At 44.1% G+C, this 20,662-nt stretch overlaps 1 protein-coding gene across 6 annotated transcripts in view; it reads left to right on the plus strand.

Annotated features, from left to right (window-relative positions):
• The window catches only part of LOC128879425 (sodium/calcium exchanger 3), a 64,789-nt gene that overhangs the window by 23,027 nt on the left and 21,100 nt on the right, over window positions 1-20,662 (plus strand). For 5 of the 6 annotated variants that reach the window (XR_008457631.1, XR_008457630.1, XM_054128545.1 and 2 more), the window contains exons 4-6: window positions 6,701-6,892; window positions 8,512-8,679; window positions 19,366-19,524. Coding sequence is in view for 3 of the 6 variants with exons in the window: in XM_054128545.1 (XP_053984520.1) it covers window positions 6,701-6,892; window positions 8,512-8,679; window positions 19,366-19,524 (519 nt within the window). In the remaining 3 variants the exon portion in view is untranslated. The remainder of the gene's footprint in view (window positions 1-6,700; window positions 6,893-8,511; window positions 8,680-19,365; window positions 19,525-20,662) is intronic. The other variant, XR_008457632.1, reaches the window with a different exon arrangement.

Below are 20,662 nucleotides of genomic sequence, written 5' to 3' on the forward strand. Positions count from 1 at the left end.
GTGGCTAATTAGGCGACCGATACGACGGTTCAATTAGCGGGATCGCGAGGCCTTCTACCACGTCGCGCGAATTCCATGCGAAAGAAATACGAGGTTGTCTACATTTATCTTCCGGATTCATTCATAGTTGAACACCGACACGCGATTTGTAGAGTTTATCAGGAGGTCGTTGATAGCTAGCATATGTAGGCTTGGGCACTGGGAACGTTCCAGTGTACTAGGAGTCGCGAGTTGGCGCCACTAGTTGGCATAGGAAAACGCAAGTGGCGTCAGTAGTTCCCACGCTCGCCGTGCGCTAATCTCAAATACTCATGGTACTAAGCTCTGGTGCATAGAATCTAGGAGTATTCTTTCTATCAAATAAAGGAACTCCTTCACAAGAAGATCCCCTTCTTAGGCCCCCAAAGTCTGCTCAGGTTTGTTTTATCGAACAATCCTAACTATTAACGTATCATCAACTCAAAATTTCTCACGTAATATTATCTAACTATACGAAACACCTCCTGTACTAGATTTCATCCGAGCTCCCGCTTATCGAAAGCCTCCAAGACGATAAAGTCACGACTCACGAGCAACGCGTGGGTTAATTAACTCTAACGACCGTGTCATCGCCAGCGGCGGTCAATTACCGACGTTGTTATCATTGCTGATGGATTCCGGTTGTGGCGAAACTCGCGTTATCTTTCCTGCTAACGTAAGAACTTTGCTCTTATCTGCCTACGCGAACCGCATCGCGCTGTACCGCGAGATGTTTAACCGTGCACGATCACTGACGTATGTACATAATCAGCCTGGTGCAACGTAGACGGTTCGTCTGCTGGGGAGCTGGAAGCGATGAACGATAAAGAAGACGCGTAGGAGGCGCGTAAATAAAGAACGCGTTACGCGATGTTTGCCCTCGATTGGCCTCTTATCTCTGTCTGGATTTAAGGTCAATGCTCGTCGAGATTCCGTTATCGGCTGGAAGCTCTTGGTCGATCGGAGAGTAGATTGTTTTGATGAATTTATCTTGACGCGTTAAATCATTGCACGATGGTTTAAATGGTATGTCGAGAAGTCTGGTGATTAGTACATCTACATATCCAGGCTTCCGAAAGAAGTTCACTCTATCTCCGCTGGCAGTAAACGATGCGAATGTCGACAAACTGTGAGCGACCATTGGCAAACACGATTACCAACGGCAAAAAAGCGACTCGCGCCTGTGAAAACAAATTAAATTTCGCGGATTATGCGTCATCCAGGAAGCCTGACGCAACGCAGAGGCTGACTACGGACTTCGGAAAAGGTCGCGAAGGTATTTGGCCAGGAATGGAAGCGCGAACGAGCCGACGATGGCAAATCGAAGAGGAGGGGTGGATAGTTTAGCTACGGGTGGGGTTGCCATCACTGGATAGCAGAGAAAGGGTGTTCTTTCGTTCTCTGAACCCTGAATATTTCCTTGTTACTTGAATTCAATGTATATCATGTTAATACATTGCGATGTTTTACCTCGTTAAATTTATGTAGACTGAGTACCGACCACGAAATTGCATCATTATACGAAAATGTGGTTGCGGAATATGTATTCGTTGCAAATGTGAATTGTGGCATATTGTGTTTATGCAAATGTTCTGTCGAGTTTCGCTCTACTGAGGACAACAAAGGGTTAACGCCCACTTAGGGTGATGAATTTTTTATCAATCGTTGCATCAATCAGAAATAAATTTCCTCTCCCCCACGAAATCTAATTTTTACCGCGGTAAAAATTGTTGATCCCGCCCTAGTTCGAAGGCGCTATAATGGTACGTAACGCGACACTCTCGAGGCCATCCCGTCGAAACGGGAAGCTGAAACTTGATTCGTTATTTCCTGAGGGACCATTCTCGTCGATTCTGGAACCGTTTCGCCCGCAACAGTCCCCCGTCCACTCTGTTCGGCACGAGGAAAGGAAAGATGGACGCAACGCTTGACAATGGGGACAAGTTTGAAAAGCCTTGACGGATGCTATATTCTGTCCTCGATCGGAACGAGCTTAGAAACTCGAATAGCAGCGATTCGTCGCGACCTGATATGCTGTATACAGGGTGTCCCGTAACTTGTAGTACAAGCGAGTAGAGGGTGATTCTACGTGAAAAATTAAATCGAACTTAATTTATATTCAATTTTTCACGTAGAATCACCCCCTACTCGGGCCTGAAGCCCAGAAGGCTCGTCTCGCGTTTTGGACGATGAGACTGTCTCTCCTTAGTGTTGACAGTTGCTCAGAGAGATCAATGAAGGACCGGAGTCGAGAAGAACTTAGTTCGATCGCGGTCACGTTATTCAGAAACTTCCCAAGGAAGTTCCCCATTAACATTTCCAATGGGAAACTTAGCCAGAACTTGACAGACACTAAGTCACCGCTGCTCGGTTTACTACCCGCACGATCGAGACCTCCGACCTCTCCCCGGTGCCAATTAATTCAATTGAATTCCCACCGTCGCTCTAATTAATCCCACCCACTCCGCTCCTGTCGGGGAAGATTCCCCAGGCTCCCGACGAATGACTTTCGACGATACGATTCCCATTCGCATCTATTCGCTTCTTTCGCGACGTTTCTAGGCCTTCGAACTCTTCTGAAATTAACAAGAGACATTTTCCTACCTCGTCATTAGACTGCGGATCCTTATGACAAAATAAAATCTTTGCGAACGTACCTACAAAAATTGAACTTAAAAAGGAATCTATTTTACTTTGGAAATATTATAATACGACGTGTCCACTTTATAGCACTTATAGTATTTCTTGGACCTTCCCTATAAACGCATAAAGATCCGCAGTCTACTTGTCATATTCGAGTCTAAAAATAAATAGGTGTTAACTCACAGCTGTTTGGAGACAGAGTAAAGCTTAGATCTTTCCAATGCAGTGAACTTAGCAGAGTCAGAGATCGTGTCAGTGAGGGAAGACCCAGGTAGCGTCGCCAGTGCAGTGTCACTTCCCAGTGGCGCCATTAGTTCGCGAGCTCGCCACGCTCTCAAACAATCATAACATCCATCGTTGTTACAAAAGAATAATAAGGAGTCAATAAAAAAATTCATGTAGAGGTTTCTCTGAACCAGTGTATGTACTCACCTATGAATCAATTGGGAAAAAAGTGCGTAATCGCTGTGAGCTCTTTGTTATTCGATCAGCGTCGCCACAGCAGCGAATCAGCGAGGATATTTTACAAGCCCCGCCGTGGAGTGCTGGAAAAAGCAAAGATTTTGCCGCGGCTGCGGGTGACTATGTCCTGTGAAAAATTGCTCGAGCGGAAAATTTTCGCTACAACGAACTTTACCGCTTCTTTAATTAAACCGCGCTTATCGAGACTCGAAAACTTGGTCGCGGAAAATCATCCCTCCGGAGCGGAAACTGCGGTAATTGCCTAGATCGGATCACGATTGGCTGGTGTTTCCCAGTGTGGACTGCCGAAGGAAAAAGTGAGACAGCGTTCTTTCCTATAAAAATATTCTTCAACACTTTTTCATTAAACTTAAAATCGATCGTAACGATACAACCCCGGTTAGGAATGATAAACGAGTGTATCTGGATTATGCAACCTTGTGTCACGCGTCAAATTCAAAACATATCTGTAACACAAAATGAGAAAACTTTGTTGACGTGGATATGATGGAGTATACTGTTAACCGTATGTTGAGGTTGGTATTTTTCATAAGGTGAAACCCCCATAAATTCTTATATTTCTCATAAAGATGAATCGTTGCCTCTTCCTTGAGGGTTCCCGAAACCCTATCCACGCGTGGACGTGGATCTGGTCACCCTCGATATTCTTCCATATTCTTTGATTGACACAAGCAAACCCTTCGTACGTTTGCGACTTAAAAATAGAACAATCCTGTTACAATTGATATTTTATTTCGACATTTTATAGGTTGTTGAGACTCTGAGAGGAGCCGTCAAGAGGCTCGAAGCCACTATCATTAATGAAAACTTATATCGATACTTCCTCCTAACTTCCTTAGTTTTACGATCGCGATACTCGTGATACCATAGCAAAACGCAATTACCCATTGTGCCTTGTCATCCACAGTGCCCTATCTTTCCTTACGCGCAGTTAACAAAGGATTACAACATAAGACGAGGTTCCCTGCGCTTACAGGCACGTTCGTTTATTTGGAAGGGAATCTTAGAGCTCACAGCTTTGATGCTGAAGCTACAGTGGATGCGAGCGACACTTGCGGTTGCACGCTCTTCTGTCAGCGCAAAGGAATCATAGTTACTCTTCAACTTCCCAGATTTAAGTTCGTTGCTCAACACAAATCCTGGATAATCGATGGGGGACTTTGTTTCCTGAACGAACATTGGCTAAGAAAAGCAGAGGAGCTACAGAAAAGCTCAAGAATGGATGATAGTTTCTTCAGTATTTTTGGGGTTTGCAGTTGGTAGCTAAGAAGATACCTATGGATATAATTTAAAAAAATGGAGAATCCAAGAATCCTGATCCAAGAATTTATCGACTGAGAGTTCTACCTTATCCTGATTTATCAATAGAGTATTCTATATTACCTATAGAACATCCTGTCATATCAACAGTGTATTCTACATTACCCACAAAATATCCTGCTTTATCTACATCGTATTCTACATTAAGATCTACGCCACACTATCACTGTTCCACAAATAGTTTCATAAACTTTCACTTTGAATATCTTCTGACTATTAACTCAAATCACTCAGACCGATACATCATTATCTTCGGAATTGCAAGCCCTATTACTGCGACGAACCTCATCTAAATATCAGTGGACCTCTAGAGGGGAAGTCATCTTGTGGTTTAGATAGCAAGGTCGCGAATCGACCGCTCTAGCGTTTAATAGAGAAATTTCCCCGGGAACTGGCTCTTATCTGGATTACGAGCCTCTCCCTTGGTAACCTCGGCCATTTTCGCGCGCCGCGATCTTCGCGCTGATAATCCTTAACTTCCAATTTACTCGCTGCTCGCGGACGACCAGCCGACCCTCCACCGCTGCACGCTTTTACGACAATAACCTGACGCTTGGACTCCTTAAGTTACAACGCTATTGCGTTTCATCTAAAAGTCCATTCAGCTAAGTACGTAAGCGTGTCACGGATGGAGTAGTTTCACTCCAGACTCAAGAAAGAGCGAAATGGTAATCTAATAGAAGAACAAGTAGTGTCGTGTTAGGGGTCGATTAATATGTATACCTCTCACGTTCTATCGATAATGTAACACACTTTGTCGGTAAGCCTTGGTAACCTAGAGCCTTGATCGATCCATTTATCAACAGAGTGACCTATATTGTCGACACAGTGATCTGCACCCTATCGACGGTGAAGTGAAATTCTCATTGATCGAAAGATTTATCAACCACAGACACGTAAAACGAATCCACGAAAGCTAATTCCGTGGTTTTTGGGAATCGTCCAGGAGGAAGCCATCGTACAGTCGTAAGTCTGTACAACTTTTGTTTTCGTGCTTCCCCTTGTGGAACGAGCCCACGATAGCGGGACTCTAGCGAACTTATAACGCGATATTAGAGGTTGGGAATGTGTTTACGATCCGCAGCGTCGCGACTTTCTTCGCTGTCTTCCGTTATCGTCCGTGAAATGGACGGTTTCTTTCTAACCGAAACTCGCGATCCATTTTGGGACAACCGTTGCCGCTGCCATTATAGTTCTGCGATATCTGGGATCTGTTAATGGCCTGAGGTTGGAAATAAATTCCAGGATCTCTAAACTCGATCGTTTCAGCGAAGGCGTTTTATTACCGTTTAAGATTGAACTTCCCTATGGTATATTTGATTTAATTAATTTTCAATTGTACATATATCTCGCGTAGCTACGACCCGCTAACCGTAGAATAGAAGAGACAGAAGTAATGTTTATCCGCGACAAACGCGTGGGCTCGTTCGAATACATTCTTTCGTGCAAACCTGGAAAAGAGAAAGAGAAACGAAACAAAAAAAAAAACGTTGGAAGACAGGAGAATGTATTCGAGCGACCAACCGGTCAAATTATAGTATGCATGAGCGGTGTAGCGTAGGTAGGCGAATTCATAGCGCTACACGGATGGAGAAATACGCGCAAGTGACACGAACCTGTATATAGTCAGACATCGGCGCATGAAACTGAAGAGTCAAGGGGGAAAAAACGATCCTAGTCAGACAAAGGGAAAGTTTCAATATTTGAAAAACAAAGGCTCTGAATTCCACTTCGCTATGCACGCTGCAAAATTCGATATTTTCTTTTTCGTAACGATTACGTGGGTATGCTTCTAAATGTTACGAAGCGTAACGTGGTTTAATAAAAGGAGAAATGAACTCATTATTTTTGTGCAAGATATTACAACGAAATCTGAATATTGATTTTGTATGGATTATGATTGGTTTACCCTTGGACTCTTTAGTTAATGTATTCGATATCAGTTTGCCCTCGTAGACATACTTTATCGTCCAATACTTTTTGAATAGAAGAAAGTATTTGTAATGCTTATAGACATTCAAAAAGGAGCCCTGCTCAATTTTTGTTAATGAAAGAATATTAACCTTGGGCTAATTCATGAAAAGAAACCAGATTTTCTAGTTCTAGCGTTGATCCTACACGCTTAACCCTTCCATGTGCTTATCTAAGCCTCTTCCTATGTATTGGACGATGAAGGTGAATGTGAGAAGTGCAAAAGACACCGCGTAAGCAGTAAAACGTGATTTTTCGTTTGCAGCCGAGGCAGGGATCGCAGTCGCGGCGGAAATGAAACAACCGGAAGAGAGAACAGCGGAGGAGAAGATGGCACTGCTGGGGAAACCGAAGCTGGGCGAGGTGGCCAGGGCTCAGATAAGGATCAAAGAGTCCAAGGAGTTCAAGAACACGGTGGACAAGCTGGTTCAAAGAGCCAACGCGTCCATACTACTAGGTAAGACTCTATCGCAAATCCTAGATCCTTCGAGGATAGTTTCTCACGCCCCCAACCGACGGAAACGTCCACACACTTTTCAAGCATCTTGCGCGCAACCGCGAACGCGCGGCAGCTTCGAGAATTTTTCCCATTCGCAACTTTGTAACTCGAAAACGGTTTCCTGTGCAGCTTCATTTTTACGATATTTTTGCGCCTTTTTTTTTGGCCCGACTTTCAAGCACGGAAGATGGGTCGCCTATTCGGTATGGAGAGTTCCGAGGTCACGTTTTTCGTTGCGAGAAACGGTTTTTGAAACTTGATTGGAATTCTTTGGAAATCCTACATTGCTTTTGGAGCAAACAATGGAAAAATTGTGTTCGAAGCGGAGCAAAGTGAATTTTAAAAATGTGTGAGAGAGAGAGGGAGAGAGGTAGCAAAGAGTTAAATAGAGAAAGGAATCTCTATATCTGGAAATTGGGGCAGGAGGCAGCAAAGATTGCGGCGTGAAATTAAATTTGAATATGAATTTAAATTTAAATTCAAATGGACCCGCGGTGAAATTAAGCTTCGTTTAAGTTTCATTCTAATGCGACCCTACTTTACAACCTAACTATGTATGTATGCGCGATTATGTAAATATCATTGAAACCGGAGATCTGGAAAATTATTAGTTGAAACGTGTCAAAAAATACTGATACGTCGAATGTAACTGCAAAGGGTCGCGTGGCAGTGGTAGCTTAAGAACTTGCATTAGAAACTTCCAACATCCACTTCCAGAACACTGTAAAAATATAATTCATTAAAAAAAATGTAGAATACAGAGGTGCCTGACCTATTTGCCTTTGCCTTTGGCTTCTTTTGACACTCTTTGAGATTTGGACCTCCTTCATAATCTCTGGAGCGATCTCTGGAACGCCTGCTTCAAAAACTGAGGTCAACCTCCTCCAGGTCCATGCAAAAATATATTTTGCTCAAGTATTAGGTTGTCCCAAGAGTTTCTTTCGTGAAGTTCAAAAACGAAGCGCCATCCGACATTTTTGCAAAGAAAATTGTGATTTAGAATAATCTCATCTACCCCTCCTGTCACAGTCTCCTAAGAGCAACAAATACCTTTGAGTAGAGATTATCGGAAGTCAGGCTCCATTTTATTAGACCTGCTCTTCTAGTAGCCACGCGACTTGGCAAAGATTTTCTTTTAAACCTGACAGTCGACGTGTCATCAAAGCGTGAAGGCGTGTCTACGGAACAGTTGAGGGGTGGAGGGCCGATTTCAGCTCACAAAAGGGCGGGCGAAACGTGAAATGCAAAACGCGCCGTCGAACAAAAGGAGCCAGGGCGTAATAGACCGACTTCTTCCTCCCCACAAGCGCCGATTTACAGGCCAGTTCTGCGCAGTTCGCCTGAACTTTCAATCCTGCTGAATATTTCCTCAGGCCTTCCATCGACCGAGGCTCGAGGCCTTGATGTTCCAAAATACCGAATCTACTTACGTTAATCGCAAGGGATATCGCTTTGGCGATGGGAAAAGGAGCTTTCCGTGCTAGATAGCTCCCTAGACCTTTCGTTGACTCGTGGACGGTTTGATGTTCTGTAATAATGAATCCACTTATGCTGATCGCTGGAATATCTCTTTGCAGGCACCAGCTCATGGAAAGAGCAGTTCACGGAGGCGTTGACCGTCAGCGGTGGCGACGAGGACGAAGGTGAAGGAGCTGCTGAGGCAGCCACGCCATCCACCATGGACTATCTCATGCACTCGGTCACGATATTCTGGAAGGTGCTGTTCGCCTTCGTTCCGCCGACGGGTGAGTCGAGATATCGAATTCCACCATTCATTCCCTCGACACCTTGCTAAATAGATCGCAACGCTCAAGCGCCGCAGACTTCTCGACCGTTGCGTAAATCTAACTTCAGTCTCGTTCACTTTTTGTAAGTTAAGCTTTAGATCTGAAAAATTGACTAAATCAAATAATACCCAAAAAGACACGTTTCCAAAGATAGACAATTCCTGTTCGCGGATTTTGTAACGAGATGGCGCAGAGTGCAAAGGGTTAAAGTTGGCATGGAACGATGAGGGTGTGGGCGATGAGATTTCCATAGTGCTGCAACTGACACGAGCAAGTTGTGTCTGTCAACACGCTCCACGATAGGCTACATTTATTCTCGCGTGACAAGTGTTCCGTGAAATATCTTGTTACAGCTGCGAACGATCCACCTCGAACTGTTTTCAAAATAAAGAGATACAGACAGGATTCTTGTCAGTTTCCATTATGTCGAATCAAAACCAGACGATTGATATAAAAATCTCTTACCTCGAGTCGAAGAGATTCCAACTGCAAATAAATAATAAATGAATGAATGTAGTGCTCTAACCCAAGTAAAAGACTCAAAGAATGAGTCAAGGAATCGCCCAGAATGCCAGCTTCTGTTTCTTCTCGATCCTAGTTTATCCTACCCTATCTTGTTTCTTCCTTGCTACCAATAAAAACGAACCAGGAGGTGGCAGCTTCTCTTTCTTCCCGATCCTAGTTTATCGTATTTAATTTCAGTTACAGTTTTCAGGACTAGATTTAATAATACCGTCGAATCTCCGAGATCTCTACAGCCACAGCAGCCCCAGTTTTATCGAGCCAATAATTTCCACTGGGGCGAGTTACGTACTATGCTCTTATCTCTCCAAAATCCTCCGCTAGTCGATCGATAAGTGGTACTCGAGATGGTCGAGCGCGTTCCTCGTTCTCGCAGGAGAGTTTCCTGGAAAGGATAACTTTATTCCTGCAATTTTCCACCACTGTTTTTCGTCGCTTCCCGTCCAGGGAAAGCGCGAAGGAAAGTTGTACAGGGACTGCTCGACGTTTCGAAAACTATTTCAAGCCTGGGGAAAAGGGGATTATTCCCTGATAAATTTTGTACGTCTGGCTGGGAGAGGGTTGAATAAAGTATCTGCGATTCCAAAATGTGGCGAGTGAGTATGACCATGCCGGGGCTAAGCGAAATTAAATATTGAAATGATGATGAATTCGGTTCAGAATGAATGTATAGGTTTGGATAATAAATGAGGTAAACATAGCTCACAAGGAAATTCTGTAAATGATTCGAAGGGTTGCAAATGTTTTTTCAAGGGCCATCACGTTCATACCATGATAGAATAACAACTGCAGTAAAGTGCGAGGACTCGTAGATTTCCAACAATGGCTGTAACAGCTTCCATCGCGGCGTTTTATTGGTCTGGGACTCGCGCGACGGAGGGCCGTTCCGAAATTTCATTGCAAAAAGTTTCGACGCGCAACGAGCCAGATGATGCGGTCGCGGCGTAATGAAATTCTAATTTCATCCGGTGAAAAACAAATTACAGATGTATTTGGCTCCGCGCTGTTTCCTGGAACGTTTCGAAAATTCTGCAGGATTATTCCGAGAGAATAATTCTCGATGCAAATATCCGCGGATGGCGCGTGTATGTGTGTGCGCGTTACCGATTAAAACCAACAGCCGGAAGAACAGTTGGCGTTGCGAAAATTAAAACGAATAATTTTTAAATTCGTGATTTCGTGCCGATTTTTACTCGCTTTTGGCGACCCTTGTTTAAACATGGCCGAGTTTTCTATAGCCTCGTTCGCGATATATCACGCGATTCATCTATCGGGAAAGAGAGAAAAAGAAGGTTTTCGAATATCGTTGGATGTACTGTTTGCGAAGGAGAAGACTACATATGTCATCTGGTAAAAAGAAAACGAGAATGTAACGAGGTAAAATGACCCTACTGTTTACGATTTTAAAGCACCGGAAAATCCCAGATTCATTCTTCTAACGAGTGAACAGTACGCACAGTCAGTCCCATAAATATTCGTACCTTCTATGTCTATTTATGGGACTGACTGTATGTAGCGCAACTCTGGGACAATATCGGCGTTGGAACACGCGATTTATCAAAAATAGGACGGTAACGGTTGATGGAACAGATTTTAAGTACTTGCCAGCAGCTTACAACGTGACAGCGAGTGTTCTGCTTTGAGAAGTAGTAAACTGGGAAGCGACTAACAGCTCGTTACTCGCGTTTCTCGGCCTGGATTTCCTTGGCCTTGCTCGCGATAAACCAGTGGATCGTAAACCCCAAGTACAAAGAGGGCGGTGAAGAAAAGCCGCCTGGTAACCCCGCATCCCTGATTAAATCGACCCTCGAGGGTTACGTGCACACGACACACCGCAGTCTCTGCACAGAGAATAATCTTTACACGCGTTCGCATCATATCCCCGTGAATTCGGGAAATCTTGCTTCAAGTAATCCTCTCCGTGTATAGGCGAATCAGCCGAATAATAACTTCTGGGGAACAGGATGGGTTGAATCGTAATCGCGCGGATATTTTTCTCAATTAAAAGCGTAATTTCGTTTCTCTCGTGCAGGTTGTCAGAATGAGAAGACTTCTGTCAAATAAGCGGGGGAGGGGGAGGGGGGCAGGGGGTTAGCAACGTCGATCGATATCCGGCAGGCTGCTCCGGGATTGCGGCCCGTGCGGAAATTACCTGCGGAAATTTCATTTCGCTTGGGATAGGCTTTACTACCGGTCGAGAGGTATTGCTGTACACTGGCTCGTAATGGGAAGATATGGTAGACGCACTCCACGGATTATTACTACTTATCGATCTGTCGAGAACTCGAATTTCCTGGCTCAGCCCGAACAAGGATCGAGAATCCTCCTGTTTTCGTCCAAGTGATTATTTCCTCGTTGTTAGGGTCTGGTTTTGGAGGCTTGGAAGGTGCCGAGCACTGGCATTTTCTGTCGCTATAGGGGGTAGGGTAGTAGCGTCTGTTAGAGAGAGACTGTCCAGATTTGTGTGTCCCTGTATGATGCTTTAAAATACATTTTTGGAAGGTTCGTTCTATATCGTCAATTTTTTAAGTAGAATTAAAATTTGCAAATAGACTTTTATGTCATCCTATACATTTTATAAAATATAAAATCCCTAGAATAAACCTTCTATACACCTCATAAAATATAGAATCTCCTCGACATGCAGTCCATGCCTTTTAATAAGTTGAGAGAATTTCTTTCTAAAAATCAACGTTCATTTCAAAAGAAGTCAAATGACCCCTTATGGTAAGAATAGATACATAGTGCTCGTACGTTTAGTGTTAATGCTGATTACGAATCGTTTCTCTGCGGAAGCAAACGAGACGACAGCAAGGGGCCGTTTCGTAAATTCCCGGCCTGAGCTGTTGAACGAGGCTCGATGCAAACTATTCGTTTAAATGGATGATGTAATTATAACGATAGGAGGGGGCTCCCATAATGGCAGAGTCAATAGCTGTGTGCTAGCATGAGGGCATACGTTTGCATGAAGTGTGTTTAGGGTGTTGACTTTGGTAGTCATCGAGAAATAGCGAGCTGTTCAGTCTTTTCCAAGGATGTACAGTCAGTCCGATAAGTATTCGTACTCTTTATGTCTATCGAAGTAGTTTGTCTAAATTAAATGACAGATTTGATGTTTTCAAATAAATGTTCCATTATGGTTATGTACATGAACAAGCTTATATTTATAATAAAAATTTATTTGGAAACATCAGACTTGACATTTAATTTAGACAAATTTCTTGAATAGATATAGAGAATACGAATACTCATGGGACTGACTGTACCTCAAAAACAGCGAACAGTCCCAACGACAATGTATAATAAGATCCAACTCTTATTAAATCCAACCCAGGAAACTTTACCTAGACGTGATAACGCGACACTGGATGTTGTGCCCCTGGACGTTCTCAGAGCTCCCCTACTTGCCACGAGGAGGAACACTGTGAGAGTTTTAGTGGAGATCTCTGCCACCTTTGCAGAGGGGAAAGCTTGAGCATTGCGTGGGTTTCTCCAAAAGGCTTGGGAGGTCTTTAGATTTCCCCTACGACAGAAAAAGGAACATAAAAGTGATTTATTCTTTCTAATCTATGCGTGACATCTCAGAAGCAAACATCTATACTCGTACAAGTATTTTTAACAATGCTAACGATATATCACAGTTTGTTTCTAAAGGAATCTCCAAGTTTCGACGATTGCTAAATCACTGGATGACGCGTAGACGCATCGAGTGTAACTATTTCAGATAATGGTACGACTCTTGGCCTAGGCTGTATGTGCCGAATCGCATTACACCGATCCGATTAGGCTACGGGTGCAACATAACGAGGAAGAACGAGCTCCAAAGGGGCGGCGGTATACTACTCGCGAACACGGAACATCTTCGCATGTTTTGCGAACATTATTGCCCGCTTATTGTGCGCCTAAATAGAATCGAGAAAGGGGACGAATTCAATTTTGCAACATTCTCGCGTCGCCGTCGACGCAGCTAAAATGGCTGCAGTAAGGTAACGAGCACTACGCGCGACGTTAAATTTGCACTAGACGGTCGCCGCCATTATTGGCTATTATGGTAGCTGGGTTACTACGATACGCAAATAATTGCCACGGATAAACGTTAGAATAAATAAATTGACAGAGGAGACATAAAATAGAAGATATAAAAGATATAAAAATGAAGAAAGCACCCATATGTGTGCAACTAACTGATAAAATAGAGTGCTTTAAATGATTCCATTTTCCAACTTTGATCAAGCAAAACTCATCTCTGCAGCGAATAAAAAATCAAAGTATTTTTGGTTTGATGTGACCAACATCCAGTCTGAAAAAGTTTCCATGTTGGAGGCAGGAGACAAATAGCGTGTCAGATAGCACATCCCACCCTCGCGCGCTTTATCGTAAATCTTTCAGCACGTGTCGGAAAGGATCTGATAGCATTCCGCGTTGTCGCAGACGAAAAATAGGCCAAGAATGTCCTCGAAACGTTAACCCAGTGTGTCATCTCGTTCCCCTTTGAATCTCGTGATACCAAGATGAACAAGCGAAGATACAACATCTCCGCAAGCATCGCCAAAGCTGGTATTACCGAGGATAACCAGATACCTAGCTGACTCTTGTTTCACGACCTCGGTGTATCTGTCTGAGAAATCTTATTTACACGTTCAGAAGAGTTTTCGTGCCCTCCAAGGACTCGATACATTCAGGGAAGGATATTTCCAGTGTTTCTCTATCGCCCCATATATAACAGATGGGTGATACCTCTCCCGTTCGTTAACGATCGCTTCATTGATTCCATTTCCAACTACTACTGTCTATTCTGTCTAAAGATAGCTAACCTACTCGACCGACAGGTATGTTCCTCGACACCTTTCTCTAGGTCTATATAGTTCGAGATAAAGCTTACTTCCTCCGGTCTATGTGATATCTCTCCTATTGTATTCCCTGCTGTCTTGATCCCCTCTCATACATAAGAGGGAATCCTCGAGTATGAAAACATTCAATAGATATTCCTCTTGTGCTCCAATTCCTTTTCAACATCCCCCAGGCTCCTCTGAAACTCGCAAGACATGCATATATTAGTTTAAATAATGATGATCTACCTATGTCACGGTGTAATAATCAGAAAAGCGAAATTCCTGTGCATAGTCCAGATTGTGTCTGTTTATCTGGTTAGATGAATGAACAGGTAATTGTCGCCTGGAAATTACTTAACGGCTCAGTGTGCACAGGATGACCAACTTCCTACCGAATCCTGGCGAGCCGAATCCCAGGGAATGGAGGTCAAAGAGAGACAGAAATGGGAACAGACCGAGAGATCGTTCGTCCATTGTGTACCACACAATTAGCCTGGCGTTTACGTTGCGTCGTTCAGGACAAAGTGTTCCACGCGAACACCTCCGTGTATCTCCCGTGCAGGACACAGAGTTACAGCCTTCCGACGTATAGGAACCGCCATTCTCCAGCTGCTATTGCCATTGCGTCTACTACTGCCACTGTGACCTATTATCACGAACGAGGAATAGGGTAGACGTTCAATGGGACTGTCTGTCTCGCGACTCACGAGGGCTTTGGAGCCACCCTTCGCGTCCCTACTAGACGTGGCTTAGAATCGAAGGATTAGGATTGGAGGGCTGCTGCCAGAAATACGTGGAATAAATAGATTAAGCAAGGATACATTCTCAAGATTGATAGGCTAAGAAAATAATTAAGAAATGGGGCGATAGAGAAACACTGGAAATACTATGCTATGTCTTCAAATAACTAAAAAATTTGATTCGGATACGTTCAGTTTCGAAGGAGTTATTTCGACTTTAAGGCGAGCACATTGTCTCCGTAAAAATACGCTTTATTTTTCCGCGCACAATCGAACAGAGCAAAGGCCTGCTGAACTGGCAAAAGCCCTCGAAACTACTGTATCAAGCTGACGGAGTTTTACTTTGTTTATTCGCGTTCTCTACGCGGCGTCGCCGGGCGCCGCGGTCGCCAATGCCGCCAACGGGAAGTTTGCTTATAAATCAACGTCGTGCTGAATGTTCTGGTGCATGATGCGGGCCTGCGGTTCTCCCCTCGCACAGGGAAGAAATAAAGTCAGAAATTGCGATGTCGTATCGGGGCGATACGCGCCAATGAAATATGGCGGACGTTGGATCCTGGGGATGCTGTACCCACGGAAGTCTTCTTAATTAGTGTTCTTTCATGCTGTGACGTCGTTGGTTAATCTACTTTGGGTACTGGCATATCGAGGCCATGGATCTTCTTTCTTTTTTCCTGGTCAGACTCTTTTCTTTTGTTTTTAATTAAGGAGTTCCGAGGCCATCTTTGGTCATCTTGGAATTTATGGTTCTACGTGGCGTAGATGAATTATAGAGAAAGAAAACCGTGGTACCCTTCCCGTTTCTGTCTACAACCGCATTTTTATATCATTTTTCTGTTAACCCTTACCCTGTTCGATTCTCTCTCAGAATAGAGAGTTTCATTAGAAATATGTACATGGATAAACTTTACATTTGTATATATAATGAAAAATTGATTTGGAAACGTCAAGCCTATCATTTAATTTAGACAAATTCCATCGATAGACACGGAGGGTACGAATATTTATGGGACCGACTGTATACGTCCCGTTAGGGTCGAAAGGGTAGTAGCAAATGGTTATCGTTCACAGTTTTAATTGTATTATAACGCGGTGCATCGAAACGATCGATGGATCCAGGAGCTAGTCAGATCTCATTTAGGGCGTTCTCAGGTCAGTTGGTGGCTATCGATCTCTGGTTTCCCTGAATATTGGCCCGCCGTCGATGGGGTACCTGCGGCTTGATTTATTGGCAAACCACGTCGCTGGAACCACCTCGTGCCCTGATCACGATGGACTAGCGACAAATTTGTCCTGGGAGGATTCCATCCTCGTGGCCGCGTGTCGCTGTCAGTTTCTCGTGTTTTACCGCCGACAAAGTGGGATCGATGGCGTTACTTGGAAACTAATAACTGGCGAACGCGATGAATCCATTAACGTGGCTTGGTATCGTGCCTTTGTTCGGCATTCACGTTGAAAAAGTCGTGGATTCACTTTTGAGGGATCAGTCGATGAGGGAATACGATGGAAAAGGATTGTATTGGCAGCAGTGGTGCGGTTGAAATGTCCCATCGTCGAAAAATTGCAGATATGGGAAGGCTTTGTAAAGGAAATCCGTAAAAACTGTAAGGTCACGTTAAAAAATATACACATATAGGGTGTCCCAGAATTAATGTAAGAACCGGAAATGGAGGGTAACTAAGACGAATTCTGGAACACAATTTGCAAAATACCTTATCCTTTGCAAAAATACAACCAACTAATATACATATACAAGCTATATACTCTAGAACTAACACATGCTTCACAAAGCATCGCATTCGATAAAGCTAGAACTCTGCCAGCTAGAATGTTGAATTTAAAATGTTATTTCTCACGGAATCCATCCGTATAAAAGGAGAACCGAGTGTTCAGCTCGACAGAGGACCGTTCGAGCAGGTTCGTTGCTACGGGTATTCGCACGTGGTCGAGGGAACTACGGTCGTTACGAAGTTTGGAAATCCTGGAGGAAAGTTGGTTCGCGGGTCGGTAGGTTTCGAGGATCTCCAGAAGGATCAGACGTCGGATACAAATTCCAGAACAGCGGCGGTTAACCGACTCTGTTTACGAACTTTGGAAACGTAGACGCCGTCGCGTCGGCCCAGGTCCAAGACTTTCGAACAACCAAATAAAATTTCCGCGGAGTTCCATTTCCAGCGTCGTCCCCCCCCCCCTCCCTCCGCCGCCGTACAATCTCCTCGAAGTAATCAAACGTTTTATCGTGCCGCCGTCCCTAATCCCAGCCCAGAAAACACATACAGACCCCTCGCGCGAGCACTATGTGCCTCGATGGCACCGTTTACCTCCTATCTCTACCGAGGATGCCTCGTATCTCCTGCGAAGGCTCTTCTTTCGCCAATTTTTCTTTCCTTAGTATGTTTACGCTTTCGTCTTCTTTGTTGCTGCTGCGTCTCGACGTCTTAAGACTCTAAAAAATTGATTACAGTTAGAGGATCTAATTTCCTCCAAGAAAATTTTGCAATTTAAACTAAAAGCTGCCAGCACGTTTGTGCGTCCCACCTAAATGAATTGTATCTATTTTTCCCCAAGTTTGCTGTAGCTGTAGCTCGCTAAATGTCAAAGAAACCAAGCCCAACACCCATTACCTTGCACATCACGTGACCGAACGAGCAAAGGCTACATCCTAATGAATTCCAAAGCACAGCGTGTTGCTCCGCAAGCTCTGCACCTTTGAAGGCGCGTCCAGAGGCAATTTCTCCAATGGGGAAAAGACACAGAGGACGTGACGCTTCGTACTACAACGCCGACGAGCATAATGGAGACCGAATCGAAGCCAAACCGTTCGCTAGAGCATTCGACGGATTATTCCGAACTTGGGAAAAAAAAAAAGATAACGACGAGGCAAACGCAAACGCGAGGAATGCAAATTCAGCGAGCACCGGGAAGCGACGCTTTCATTTGCCCCCGCGGGGAAATCCATGTATATATCGATTGGTGGATAGTCAAGGCCACTATCCCTGGCTGGAAACGCGGAGAACAAATAATTCATCGCGAGGAACAAATGTAAATCGAAGGGATCGTAGATGGAAATACAGAAAAGCACGCTAGAGCGAGTCTGCGGGCTTTGGCCGAACGATTAACGAACCTGAGGGATTTGATTTACTGCCAATTTCTTTTTCGAATCGTTTCTGAGGGTTCCGAGGGCTCTGAGCTAACGACATCGAAGAACCAAGCTAGATACTTCTTTCAAAAAGTATTGCCTGAGAGTTTGGTTTGATCTGTGAGTTTCGTTAAAAGACAAAATTCTAGAGTCTCTTTGGAGGAATTTAAATTGAAGACTATGCTAGATACAGCAGTTTCAATAATACTTCTAGAAAATGTGACAAAGTATATAGTCACGGTAAATTGGACTATTGTTATATATTCTTCTTTCAAACGGGACATAAGACTCGTCTTACAATGAATCGTTAATATTGAATCGTTCTATAGGTCCCCATTAGGCTAGAGTCGTTCGAGCACAAGCAGAAGTGACTGAAAAATGTGCCTCGCGCTTTAGTACGTCTGATCCCGTCAAATTAGCTATTGTTTGACGCGACACTGGCAACTGAACATCATTCTCGAGCGCCGAGATAACGAGGGTGCCTTAAATCTCGCCAGGTTGGCTCAACGTCGACTCCGAGAGCTTATGCTGATTAGCAAATACAGCAGAGTTTGGAGTACGCTAATCAAAGCTGGGAGAACCGAGCTTACGTATAATAGCATTGCAACGAACCCCATTCCACTCGACGACCGTCCATCGCGTTTGCAAATTTCATTTAAACGACTATGCAAACTGCTTCCGGACGTGGCATGTTTTCAACGTTTCGAAATCATAGATTCGAGTAGGTGAAAAATTGATTTCCCGTGGGAAGACTTCTTGGGACTAGAATTATCGAGGACTATATCCGTTAGACATATCGAGATACACAAATAAAATTTCACTTTAGGCTCGAGTAAAAATCTTAGCATCTAAGCATTGGTTAAACGTATCAGATAGTAAGATTTAAGAGGATCGTCGAGATACTTGCAGATATTCGAGGGGATCTTCGAAGTTTAATAAACGAGTTGACGTCTCGATATCGCGTTTTAAAAGAAAACTGAGAGATTAATTGCGAACAGCTTAATTACCTCTGAAGCACGTAGTTAACCGAAACACAAAAGGCCCCGAGGGAAAAAACACACACCCCGGTCGACGAGCTTAATTAACGCTTTAGCCTTGGCTGTGTGCAAGCGCGTTACACCAGTAAACATCAACGCGTTCTTTAATTCAACCAGCTTCGTTGCTCTTTACGCTAACGTCGGTGATAAAGGGCCGACGTATTTCTCGTCGACCCATCTCGTCTCTCGAATCTCTAATTAATCGTTATGTTGAAACATTAAATAATGTAATCTCAACTTGAAAATGAATAAATCTAAACCAGAGACCAAAAGTGACGCATAACAAACGAACTTTGTAGACGATTAAGGCAAACGTAGTTTTTGGCGTTTGTTGATCGCTGACGATTAAAAATCGACCCCCCTTGGGATTTCAGATATCGCTGGCGGTTACCTGTGCTTCGTCGTGAGCATAATCGGGATCGGCGTGGTGACAGCCGTAATCGGGGACGTGGCATCCTACTTCGGATGCACTTTGGGAATCAAGGATTCCGTCACAGCGGTGGCTTTCGTCGCTCTTGGCACCAGCATTCCCGGTAAGTCGAGCATACCCTAATCCAGCCTTGCACGCGAGGAATACCACCCACACATCCCACCTCACCAGTAATTCAACGGAGGAACACGACTGGCGCCCACGCGGAATTTTCTACATGACGAAATCCCGTCAGGCGATAAGTCCTGTTCTCAATGACGAGCGACGAGAGTACAATTAGCGCTAATTGCGTGCAATCCAGTTTACAAACGGGAAAGCTTTGAGCGCTGTCAAGGACACGCCACGGAGGACGATGGAGTGGTTACTTCCAGCCTCGCGAATCACGTTCTTTTTTTTTTTTTTTTTTAATTTTTAATCGTTCGCGAAGTTTAAACAACGGAGAGTCGGAGATTGGGTCGGTTGGGTATTAGGATTTCGGACGTGGTTCCAGTGGATCGCTATTGGGCGTTGGAAATATTCTGTGTCAGAAGGTGCGCATCCTCCAAACACGTATACATGCATAGATAACGCGAAACTGACTGGAATACGAAACGAGAGGTGGGAAATCGATATCGTCCGAACACCGTAAACGTTTCGTACACCTAAACCACGTTAACCTATTAACGTCAACCAGCAAGCGTGCGCGGAGTTTTCGCTGGTAATTATCGATAACTCGAGTAACTGATGAGGTTTCGGTCAGACCTGGAAAATCCTATTGCCGGTGGTCGTCGAGGCGTCGCGAAACAGGGGTAAAACGGTTTCGCGATAGGTACGTTTTTGGAGTAAACATAATTCAACGTTTGTCGCAGTATTTAATTTTTTAACAATGTAGTTTCATGAGCAAGTTTGGCACCGAAAATGTCGATAGTCGATGTATATTCGCGTTTCTAAATCGAGGACTGTACCTACATCGATAAACAGCGCAATGACTTCGACTTACCCTAACGTTTCCATCCGCAACAGCTTGCACGGTTCAACACACTTCACAAATTCTCTTAACGAAAGACGTTGTAGGAATGTCGACAATGGAAACATTTATCATCGCGCACCGGCCGAGGGACTGCGTATGACTGGATAGGAATTTGACCCACCCTTCTTCCGTGTCGTTCTTAACCAAGAATCATCGGTTGGGGGGGGGGGGTCAAATTCCTACCCACTCATACGCAGTCCCCCGGAAGGTGCGCGATGATAAATGTTTCCAT

The sequence above is a fragment of the Hylaeus volcanicus genome, chromosome 7 (genome assembly GCF_026283585.1).
Source record: "Hylaeus volcanicus isolate JK05 chromosome 7, UHH_iyHylVolc1.0_haploid, whole genome shotgun sequence".
NCBI lineage: Eukaryota > Metazoa > Arthropoda > Insecta > Hymenoptera > Colletidae > Hylaeus > Hylaeus volcanicus.